The sequence below is a fragment of the Stegostoma tigrinum genome, chromosome 9 (genome assembly GCF_030684315.1).
Source record: "Stegostoma tigrinum isolate sSteTig4 chromosome 9, sSteTig4.hap1, whole genome shotgun sequence".
NCBI classification, from domain to species: domain Eukaryota; kingdom Metazoa; phylum Chordata; class Chondrichthyes; order Orectolobiformes; family Stegostomatidae; genus Stegostoma; species Stegostoma tigrinum.
In genome coordinates, this window is record NC_081362.1 from 41,123,698 (window position 1) to 41,135,823 (window position 12,126).

The window sequence follows — 12,126 nt, forward strand, 5'->3', positions numbered from 1 at the left end:
AATACGTTACTGCTGTTACTAGAGAAGATATTTCTGAAAAATCATCCTGGAAAAATATATGGGTAGAAATTGCAAATAAGATAGGAAAGATCACAAGGTCTTCTCTAATAAGAGGAAAATTGAGAAACAAATATGTAAAGAGATCTCAGATATGTGCAAGCATAATAAGGTTGTGGTAAGGGGGATTTTAATTTTCCAAACATTGACTGGGGCTACCATAGTGTTAAAGATTTAGATGGTGAAGAATTTGTCACATGTTCAAGGAAATTTTCTTTCAGTGTGTGGATGCTCCTACTAGAGAAGCAACAAAACCAGACCTTTTGGGCAATAAAGCAGGGCAGGTGCCTGAAATAAAAGTAGGGGAAAGATTTGGGTCTAGTGATCATAATTATATTAGTTTCACCATGGTTATGGGAAACGATAAGCCTTCCATGGAAATTAAAGTTTTTAATTGGTGTGAGGCAAATTTTGACGGTATGAGACAAGAACTTTCAAAAGTTGATTAGAGTAGACTGTTCACATGAAAAGGATGTCTCTCAAGTGGAAGGCATTCAAAAGTGTGATGAGAATTCAGTGGCATAATATTTCTGTTAGAGTGAAAGGTAAGGCTGGTAAGATGAAGGAATAATGGATGAATAAAGATATTGAGGTTCTAATCATGAATAAAAGAAAATCTTACTTTAGATATAGACAACTTGATTCAATTGAATCTCTTAATGTAAAGAGTGCACAAGCATTCTTAAATAGGAAATCAGAAAGGATAAGCGGGGATATGAGATAGCTTAAGGTTAAGATAAGGCAGATTAAGTTGAGGTTAATATAAAGAGATTCGACAAGTACGTCAAGAGCAAGAGGGTAACTGGAGAAAGGGTAGGGCCTCTTAAAGATCAAGAATGTCATCTTTGTATTGAACACTAAGAGATGGGAGAGATACTGTGAAGAAAGAAATGGAGTCTAGAGAATGCAGAGAAATGAACTTTGATATTTTAAAGATAGTAGGAACTGCAGATGCTGGAGAATCTGAGATAACAAGGTGTAGAGCAGGATGAACACAGCAGGCCAAGCAGCATCAGAGGAGCAGGAAAGCTGACATTTCGGACCTAGACCCTCCTTCAGAAATTCTACACCTTGTTATCTTTGATATTTTAAGAACAGTTCACATTACAGAAAAGGACATTTGGGAGGTCATAGAGAATATGAACGTGGATAAATCTCCAGGGCCTGATCTGCTGTATCCCAGAATGTTGTGAGAGGTAAGGGAAGAAATGGTGATCCCTACTGCAGAAATGTTTGCATCATCTATACCTACAGGTGAGGTGTCTGATGTCTAGAGGGTGACTAATGATCTGCCTTTGTTTAAGAAAGGTTGCAAGGAGAAACAGGAGAACTACAGATGTGGTAAATTGTTGAAGGTGATTTACAAAAGATAGGATTTATGGACATTTAGAGAGGCAAAAATTGATTTGAAATGGTTTTGTGTGAGGAAAATCATGTCTTCTAATCTTGAGTGAGTTTTCTGAGGAAGTTACCAAAAAGATTGATGGCGGAGTAGTAGATATTTTTATTTGGATTTTAGTAAAACCTTTGGCAAGGTTCTGCATGGTAGACTAATTAGTAAAGTTAGGTCACATGGGATTCAGGGTGAACTTGCCAGTTGGATACACAATTAGCTTAACAGCAGGAGGCAGAGTGATGGCGGAGCATTGCTTTTCAGATTAGAGGCCTATCACCGGTGGTGTTCCACAGGGATTGTTTCCGGGTCATGTTTTACTTGTCAGTTATACAAATGATTTGGATGAGAATATTGAAGGCATGTTACTAAGCTTGTGGACGACACCAGAATAGGTGGCATAATAGACTTAAAGAAGGTTTTCTAAGATTAAGAAGGAGTCTTGATCAAATGGATCAATGGGCTGAAAAATGGCAGAAGGCATTTAATCTGGATAGATGCAAGGTATTGCATTTTGGTACATTAAACAAGGGAGGGCTTATACAATTAATGGTAGGGCCTTAGATAGTGTTGCAGAACACGAGGGGTGCCGGTACATAATTCTTTGACGCTTGCATCACACATAGACAGTTGGTTACAAAGGCATTTGGCATGCTTGACTTCATTGCTCGACCCTTTGAGTAAAGGAATTGAGAAGTCACGTTGAGATTATACAGGCCATTGGTGAGGCTTGTACTGAAATACTGTGTCCAGTTCTGGTCAGAAGGATATTATCAAGCTGGAGAGGGTTCAGGAGAAGTTTACCAGAATGTTGCAGTGTATGGAAGGTTTGAGGTATAAAGAGAGGCTAGGTAGGCTGGGACATTTTTCCACTGGAGTGTATAAGGTTGAGAGGCAACCTGATGGAAGTTTATGAAATAATGAGAAGTATAGATAGGATAGGGGATTTCAATAATAGGGTGCATATTTTTAAGATGAGAAGAGAAAGATTAAAAAAAAAGACATGAGGCAAATTTTGTACACAGGGTCGTTCACATACAGAATGAACTTCCTGAGGAAATGATGAGTGTGGGTACAATTACAACATCTAAAAGACATTTGAATATGTGCATGAATAAGAAAGATTTGGAGGGATGTGGGCCAGGAAGAGGTAGGTGGAACTAGTTTAGTCTGGGACAGCATAGACTGGTTTGAACCGAAGAGTTTGTTCCTGTGCTGTATGACTCTATGAATAAGTACAGTAGAACAAAGCTATTGTTATATCTTTTCACACTACAAATGCAATGGCTGAAGAAACAGAAGCAGAGGGGTGAGGTTGAGAAAGATCCCAAAGGAAAACGAGAAAGGAGATAAGTAGGAATCTACAACATATTCATGTATGTGATTTTTGTTTTGTAGAATTGTAGAATCCTTGTAGTGTAGAAGCAGGCTATTCGGCCGATCAAGTCTGCACCAACCCTCCAAAGAGCACACACACATCAACCACCACCCCCCCCCCCCCCCCCCCACCAAACTTATTCCCTGTAATCCTGCATTTCACGTGACTAATCCACCACACCTATACATCGGTGGGCACCTATATACTGCCTATCTTTTGGAGGAAACTGGTGCACTTAGAGGAAACCTACACAGATATGGGGAGAACATACAAACTCCACACAGACAGTCGCCCGAGGGGATGCCGAACACTGGCCTCTCATGCTGTGAGGCAACAATGCCAACCACTAAGCCACCATGCTGCCTTTTTGGGTGACAGGAAGACTGAAGGACTAATGTATACATTTTTATCAGGTTTTTGTTTGTGCTGCCCAGGAACCATTTTTATCTGTAATTTCAATCATAAAATGCCAAAAAATGTTCTGGTCACAGCTCCAGATTTGGAGTGAAGCAGGTAACAAGAAACAAGGAAATATGTAGAATTTGTCTCTGAAATCTCAGAGCCTTAATTCAGCTATATGAAGGCAACTCTGTAGCTTCTTGTTACTACCAGTATTTCCAGCTGTGCGGGCCCCGAGATCTGTGTGCAGCATCAACTTGCAGAATTGGAAGGCAGTACTGCATGCCAGTTACCCGCTCCACACTTGGAACAGTTGCAAGCTTAGAGGGAACATTGCTTACGGCAGTAAAATTGAACAAATAGGATGTAGTCCACAACCAAAAATTAACCAGTTTTTGGACTATATTTACAGAATTGTAGAAATATTTTTATTCCGCTTACAAAAGCGTAGTCACTACAGAAAAACATGCAGTGGTATTTTATCTGTCCATGTGACCCACCTGGTCTTGAGCTACTGTGATCAGAGGTAATGGGAACTGCAGATGCTGGAGAATCCAAGATAACAAAGTGTGGAGCTGGATGAACACAGCAGGCCAAGCAGCATCTCAGGAGCACAAAAGCTGACGTTTCGGGCCTAGACCCTTCATCAGAGGGGTCTCATGAAGATTCTAGGCCCGAAATGTCAGCATTTGTGCTCCTGAGATGCTGCTTGGCCTACTGTGTTCATCCAGCTACACATTTTGTTATCTTGGTCTTGAGCTACTGTTCTTCTCACCCCCACATCCCTTTTCAAGGGCTTTGTTTTAGCAACAAAAATGAGATGTCAGCCATCAAGTTGTTTATCTCAACAAGGAAGCACAATTTTATATAGTGCCTTTTATGATCTCAAAAGGTCCAAAGGCTCTTTACAGCCAACGATGTACTTCAAAGGTGTAGTCACTGCTGTATTATAGGAAACATAAAAGCCAGTTAGTACGCAACTAGATTCCACAAACGTTAGCGAAGTTGTGAGCGGGTAATCTGTTTTAATTACATTAGCGAGCATGGATAGAGTTGAAGTAGGCAGACAAACTGAAAGAATTGATAAGCAATAGAAAAGAACTATGTTAAACTTCAAGGTAATTACCTGGGAGTAATCTGAAAGGGCTGTATTAAACTTAAATAAGGGTAATTATGTGGGAGTGAGGGCAGAGTTCACTGGAGTGGACTGGGAAGGGAATTTAACAGAAAAGACAGTTGATGAACAGTGGCAGAAATTTTGCAAAAAAATCAAAGGTATATCTCAGTGAGAAAGAGGGATTCCCAGAAGAGTATAAACAGCCCATGGGTAACCAGGAAAGTTGAAGACAGATTTCTTTCAATTTGATACTATGTCGTGGCAAAGTTTAGTGCTAAATCAGACATTGGGAAAGTATTAAAAGCCAACAAAAGATTACCAGAAGTATTATAAACAGGAAGGAAAGAAAACATGAGGATAAACTCGCAACAACCTTTTAAAGTAAACAGCAAGAGCATCTTTAAATGTATAAAAGTGAAGTGAGAGGCAACAGTGAACATAGGCCCCTCAGAGAACGAGTCTGGGAAGATAATAAAGGGGAGCCAGGAAATGGCAGAGGAGTTGAACAATTACTTTGCCCAAGTCTCCATGGTCGAGGATACTAATAGCATGACAAAAATAATGAGGAATCAAGGAGTTTGGGGGGACGGTGGGGGGAATAATTGCTATAACTCACTAGCGAAAAAGTACAGGGAAAACTATAGGGCTAATGGCTGATTACATCTGTTGCATATGATGGATTGCATGCCAAGATTTTAAGTGAAGTAGCTGCAGACATAGTGGCTGCGCCGGTAGTAATCTTCCAAGAATCCTTAGATTCTATAAAAATCCCAGAGGATTAGAAAGTTGCCAGTATAACATACATGATAAAAGAAAGGGAGGGAGACAAAAAAAAATGTAAATACAGGCTGGTTACCTTAACATCTACCATTAGGAAATACTGGCAGATTATTTAGAAACATGAGTGGAATCAGCATGGCTTCATGAAGGGGAAATTATACCTCATAGATTTATTACAGTTCTTTGAGGAGGTGACAGGCAGGGTAGAGAAAAGGAAGCCTGCAAAAGTAGATATATATAATATATATATCTAGTAATATATTTGGATTTCCACAAGGCATTTGAAAAGGTACCACATATCGGCCTCCAATAAGACAAGAGCCCATGGTTTTGTGTGTGGGAAATTAGCATGATAGAGGATTGCCTAACTAATAGAAGACAGGGAGTTTTGACAAGGGCGACACTTTCAGGATAGCAGCCTGTAACTAGTGGAGTGCCACAAGGATCATTGCTGGGACCATAAGTATTTACAATATATGTTAATGATTTGGATGATGGCAGTGAATGTACTATCTCCAAGTTTGCACCCAACACACAAATAGTCAGAAAGGCAAGTAGTGAGAAGACCCAAAGTCTGCAGAGGAATAAAGACAGGCTATATTAATGGGCAAAAGCTTCACAGATAGAACATAATATGGGAAATTTTGAGTTATGCACTTTGGTCAGAACAAGAGCTGAATAATATTTAAATAGGGAAATACTGCGTGATGCTGCACCACAGGGACTTAGTGCATGAGTCAAAAATCTGGGGTCCACATTCAGCTTGTGATAGGCAGAGCAAATGACTTTTAGCAATGGTGTATGAAATAGGGATATCTTGCTGAAACTACACAATACACTAATTGGACCACAGTTGGAATACTGCATACAGTTTTGGCTCCTTATCCAAGGATAGATAAACTAGCATTGGAGACAGTCCAAAGAAGGCTCCCTCATTTGATCCAAGTTTCAAGGGATCGTCTTTGAGGAGCATTTGAGGTTGTACTCAAAGGAGTTGAGAAGAATGAGGGGAAACCTTATTGAAACCTGGAAAATTCTTCTGGGGCTTTACAGGGTAGATGTGGAGAGGTCACTTCCCCTTGGGGGTGTGTTGAACCAGAAGGCACAAACCCAGAATTAGGAGTCATCCATTTAAGACAGAGGAGGCGATTTTATTTTTGTCTGAGGGTGGTAAATCTGTGGAATTCTTTATTGCAGAGAGCTGTTCAGGCAGGGTCATTATGTATATTCGAGGCTGCTATAGATAAAATTCTGATCATTAAGGGAATTTATGGTTATGGCGATAAGGCAGAAAAGTAGAATTAAGGATTATCAGATCAACCACAATACGTCGTTGAATAGCAGAGCAGACACAATGAGCTGAATGGCCTAATGGGCATGACTGCTGAAAGCATTGAGGGTGTCAGGCAGGTTGAGAAATTGAGACATATAGTACAAAAACAAGGTTATGGTGGTCTTTATTTTTTTTAAATCTAGTTCAATCTCAGTTGGAGGATCCAATTATTGACACCCACACCTGAGAAAGAATGAAAAGACAGTTGGTGAGGATGCAGAAAACATTTACAATATCCATTCTGGGGAAGAGGAACTTCAATTATGAAGATACATTGAAGAAGCTGAGATGTTCTACTCAGAAAAGAGAACATTGAGAAGTGGTATGATAGACATACTCAAACTTGATGAAAAAAACCAAAAGAACTACAGATGCTGGAAAGCAGAAACAGAAACCAAAATGGCTGAAAAATCTCAGCAAGTATACACTCGACAGAACTTTCTTCTGAAGAAGGGTCACTGGACCCAAAATGCTAACTCTGCTTTCTCTCCACAGAAGCTGCCAGACCTGTTGTGTTTTTCCAGTAATTTTTCTTTTGTTGCTCAAAATTGAGGTCAGAATAGAGAAGGAGATGCTTTTCCTATTGGTGGTCAAGAACAACAGAACAGGGTTTTAAGGTGAATGGTAAAAGAACCAAAGAGGAGGAAAAATTCTATTCTGCAGCAAACAAGCAGGATCTTGAGTGCATGCGCTGAGTATGTAGCGGATGCAGGTTTGAGAATAGACTTTAAGTAAAAGCAAGTATATATCTGGCATAGACAAACTGTTCTTTATAAACTACCAATAAAACATAATCAAGGTAGTATTGCCTCATGATCGTGCCAGACTCTGGGAATCACTGGAAATACTGTAGTATTTTCCCCCTCTGGCAACCTGAGGCTGTTTGTGACTTTGGTGTCCCCACATGAACTTTCAACCCGTAAACAAAAGCAATGACGTACATTAGGTTAGCAGCAAGACTTACCAAAATGATGATTCACAGTGGCAAAATGTTTCACCAGGAGGTGAATAGGCTTTCCACATTTTCAGTATTGCACATTGTGTGCATGAAGACAACTAGTTAGAAGCTTTTCCCATTGTTAACATCTTGTGCCCAAAGAAAATTGGCCAATGCATATGTGATGAAAGTCGGCACAGGGAGCTAGTGAAAATATCCTATTAGACAGGATAGAGTCAGAATCCTGAAGGATATGTTCCTGGATCTTTGGATGTTAATGATCCAATGTACAACAGTAAAATTAACTACATGTTATAAGATACATACCTCCTTGCATTGGTGCATTGAGAATAAAATTCAGCTGTGTCAACTCTGCACGGAACCCACCTGTAGAATTTTACCTGGTGGGCCCCAGTGGGCAAGCAACATCAGAATTACTGACATGCATGGATCTCAACATTGTGACTGTTGGGAAGATCGCAGAGATACCAGTTGCAGCCGAAGAGACCAGGAAAACTCACATTTAATCTAGGACTTAGAACAATTGTACGTTGACGGATTTAACAACATAGAAAACTTCAAAGGTGATGGCCTCTCGTACCTCAGTAAAGATGCACTTCCTTCAGTTAAGCCACCTGGAAAATGCATTGTTCGTACGTGAGAAGTTTAGGAGTGAGATGATTGACTTGTAGTTAGTGGAAATATTCAATGGTGTACATCAGCACACAGACCAGTGCAGTTTCCTTCGTATGCATGCTTCAAGAGCTGTGTTGCTTCTGGGGCCAAATGTGCAAATGAAGCAAGGACCAGGGTGAAGCTATTTGACCAGCTAACATGTGAAATCCAGCAGTAGTAGGCTAAAGTTTAATGCAGAATAGCTATCTATAACTACAAGAGTAGTTTAAACTGTTAAATAAAGCTGTCCGATATTTTCAAGTAAATTGAAGCCACGCTATTTAATATGTGCCACTCAGCAATACTGGAAGAAATACAATGGCTGCATGTAAGTTTTGCTTGGGAATGTACCTCTGAAGCGCCTTGATACATATAGTTACTGTAAAGGCATCATGTTAAATACTAAAATGATGACTCTACCCAGAGAAGAGCACAGGTAGCAAGCATATGGAACACCACAGTCTTCAAGGTTCCCTCCAAGTATCGCACTATCCAGACATGTAAATGTATCATCATTCCTTCATTGTCACTGAATCAAAATCCTGGAATTCTTTCCCCAGTAATGTGGTAAGTGAGCCTAGACCACATGGATTGCAGCAGTTCAAGAAACTAACTCCCTAACACCACCTCAGTGGCAGTTAGGGATGGACAAAAATGCCATCTTTAATAGTGATGCTGACATCCCAACAATGAAAAGAACAAGTTGTTGTCGTGCTAATCAGTAATTTCATGTAACTAGCTGATCAATGTCATTTGTAAAAATAGTCTGATGAAGGGTCTAGGCCCGAAACGTCAGCTTTTGTGCTCCTGAGATGCTGCTTGGCCTGCTGTGTTCATCCAGCCTCACATTTTATTATCTTGGAATCTCCAGCATCTGCAGTTCCCATTATCTCTAAGTAAATGTGTTGTTGAGTTAATTAAGAAATGAGTTTCATTGTTTGCTGAACATTTCATTGCTGTTACTAACTAACAACCTCTGCTGTTTCATTATTATATAGGCTGTTGAAGAACTATTTAACCTTATGCAGCTATTTGTAGCTCAGAGACAAGATATGAGAGAAGAGGAGTTGGAGGATGTTAAACAATTCAAGAAAACTACCATTAGCTGCTATTTGCGTTGTCTGGATGGACGCTCATGTTGGACTACGCTTATTAGGTAGGGATGTCAATCAAAATAACAAAATACTTCTTAGCATTCCGTGTAAAGAGAAAGGATGTAAAAGTTACCTAATCTAGTTTTTACAAGTATATAATTTTGGAATGTGATTCCACTAAATTTAGTGCAAGGTTGAGGAGATCTGAGAGACTGGTGATTAAAAGCGAAGCTGAACACCTGAACAGAAGTAAGAGCTTAGTTTTATGATTATTCTAGAAAAATAAAACTTCTATATGTTATGCATGTTAGTGAATTTATTTTGTTTTTACAAATCATATTTTCTGTACTTATTTACCCAGTTGTTGTTGTCTGAAAGTAATTTCTGTAATCATTTGGCCTTTAGAATCGTAGAATTGTTGTGGCATAGAAGGAGGGCTATTCAAACCATCACATCTGTGTCAGCTCTCTGCAGAGGAAACTCCAGTTCATACTGCTCATTCATCTTTTACCTGTAGTCTAACCAATTCTTTCTCTTTTGGACAATAATCCAGATCCCTTTGATAGATCATTTGAAGCTGAATTTTGGAATTTGGGGCATAATGGCTCAGTAGTTAGTGCTGCTGCCTCACAGCACCAGGGACCTGATTCAATTCCAGTCTGTGTGTAATTTGCATGTTCTTGCTGTATCTATGTGACTTTCTTCTGGGTGCACTGGTTTCTTCCTACAGTCCATAGATGTATAAGCTATTTGGATTGGCCCTGTTAAATTTCCTGTGAGTCAATTTAGGTGAATTAGCCACCCTAAAATGCACGGTCACAAGGATATGATGGGGTTGGTGGGTGTTGTCTGGGCCTGGGCCTGAGTGGGCAACTGGTTTCTTCCTGCACTATGGAGATTCTCTTATTCTATGATGCTACCTCTGTCACAATCTCAGAAATTACATTGGGATCTGAATCAATCATGGGTAACCAAAAGTTTTCCCTCAACTGTCATTTGTTCCTTTGACTAAAATCAATGTTCTTTGTTTTCCAACTCTTCTATAAATTAGAACATTCTTCCCATATGTTCTGTACAGATCTCCCATAATTTTCAAACTTAATGTACTTTATTCAGTCTGATCGAAATTAAGGCCTCTTCAACTGAAACTGTGCGAAGATTGTATGTTATTGTTAAAAGTGGGTTTCAAGAAGAAGAAGAAGAGTCCACAAAAGTACTTATGAATATGAAGCACCAATCCTTAACACCATGGATATTTATGAATAAATTAAAACATCCATAGTGTTCCTAGGCACAGTTGATATCACTAGACTAATTGGTGGAAGTTAAAGTCTAAGTTTTTGAGAAGATTTGTAGCTGAGTTTGTGGATGGGGTTGTAGCCTTGCTAAGCCGGTGTGTTTGATTGCATACATTTCATCATCCTGCTCAGTAACATTGTCAGTATGCCTCCAATGAAGCATTGGTGTTTTGTCCCGCTTGTTATTTATATGCGTCGGTTTGCAGAGGTGGTTGGCATTACTTCCGGACCTGTTTATCAGTGGTTAGTACATTAGGCCCATTCAATTGTTGATGGTGCTCCAGTTGGAATGCCAGGCCTCTAGGAATTGTTTGGCTTGTGCTGTAATGGATGATTTGTCCCAGTTGAATTTGTGTCCTTGTCTGTGCGCATTGAGACTAGTGAGAATTAGTCCTGTTTCTTGGTGGCTATTTGGTATTCATGTATCATTGTTGTCAGTTTTCTTCCAGTTCTGCCTTTGTTATGTTTCTCTCAGTCCTTGCATGGTATTTTGTACATTACTTTAGTTTTATTGGTTGTGCGTATGGGACCCTTTTAAGTTCATCAGTAGCTGTCGCAGGATGTTTGTTGGTTTGTGAGCTACCCTGACACCTAGGGGTCTAGTAGGCATCTCTGATATGTCTCTGATGTATAGTAGGAATTTAAATTCATTTACCAAATCAAGAGCACAAGCTGGTCTCGGTGGTCACAAAAATCCATCTGTTTTTCTAATAGCCTTCAGGAAGGGCAGTCTACTATCCTCCTCCAGCCAGATCTACATGCAACTCCAGATCCATAGCAGCGTAATTAACTGACTCTTAACATCCCTCTGGCCTAGAACCCACCTAAGTCAAGGGTAATTAGGAATAGGCCACAACCATTGGCCATGTGTGCAACAGTCCTAGCCCATAAAAAAGAATTATTAAATAATTTTTAAGTTTTCATCTTCATGATTCAACCTGATTCATTTATTTGTATATTTACCTATTTGTATAAATTGGATGAACTTATTGATGTTAGTCCAAGATTTGTCTTTCACTTGTTTGTACCTGTCAGCTTGTCCTGCTGTCCGATTTCAGTTTGCTACCTTTAAGATCATGTGTCAAGTTACCTTTTTTTGAAAGTTAAAGGGTTAAAGTTTCTCTGCTATCTAATCCAACACTGGCTGAGCCTATTCACTATATTGGCTCAATTGCTTGAAGCTGTTCTCTATGCTTCTGCATCTAAGAATGGGTGGAGTACTCAATTTGTGGTCTGAGGAGTGCTTTGTACAGTTTGACTATGACTCCGTCTGACTTGTACCTAATTCTGGCAACTTCTTCTCTAGCAAGTACCTGCTGCTTTCTACTCTTTGATCAATTACTTGTTTTTTGTTTTACAGTTTTATCCTAATTTTAAAACCTGATTAATCGTTAGAGAGCTATAAAATAAATTCTGGCAGTGGGAAAAGAATGTTTGAATACAGCAGGTGAGGCAGCATCGAAGAACAGGAAAGTCGATGTTTCGGGTCAGGACCCTTCATAGTCCTGAAGAAGGGTCCCAACCCAAAATGTCGACTTTCCTGTTCCTCGATGCTGCCTGTCCCACTCTGTTCCTCCAGCGCCACACTGTATTGACTCTGGCTCCAGCATCTGCAGTTTCTGCATCCCCTACTGTGAAAGGTTCCAAGGAAGAAGTTGTCCTCCT

General features: G+C 39.8%; 1 protein-coding gene across 1 annotated transcript in view; it reads left to right on the forward strand.

The window, feature by feature from the left end:
* usp34 (ubiquitin specific peptidase 34) overlaps nt 1-12,126 on the forward strand; it is a 329,850-nt gene that overhangs the window by 276,844 nt on the left and 40,880 nt on the right. Inside the window, exon 69 of the mRNA XM_059648851.1 lies at nt 9,068-9,225. Within this exon, the coding sequence (XP_059504834.1) occupies nt 9,068-9,225 (158 nt within the window). The remainder of the gene's footprint in view (nt 1-9,067; nt 9,226-12,126) is intronic.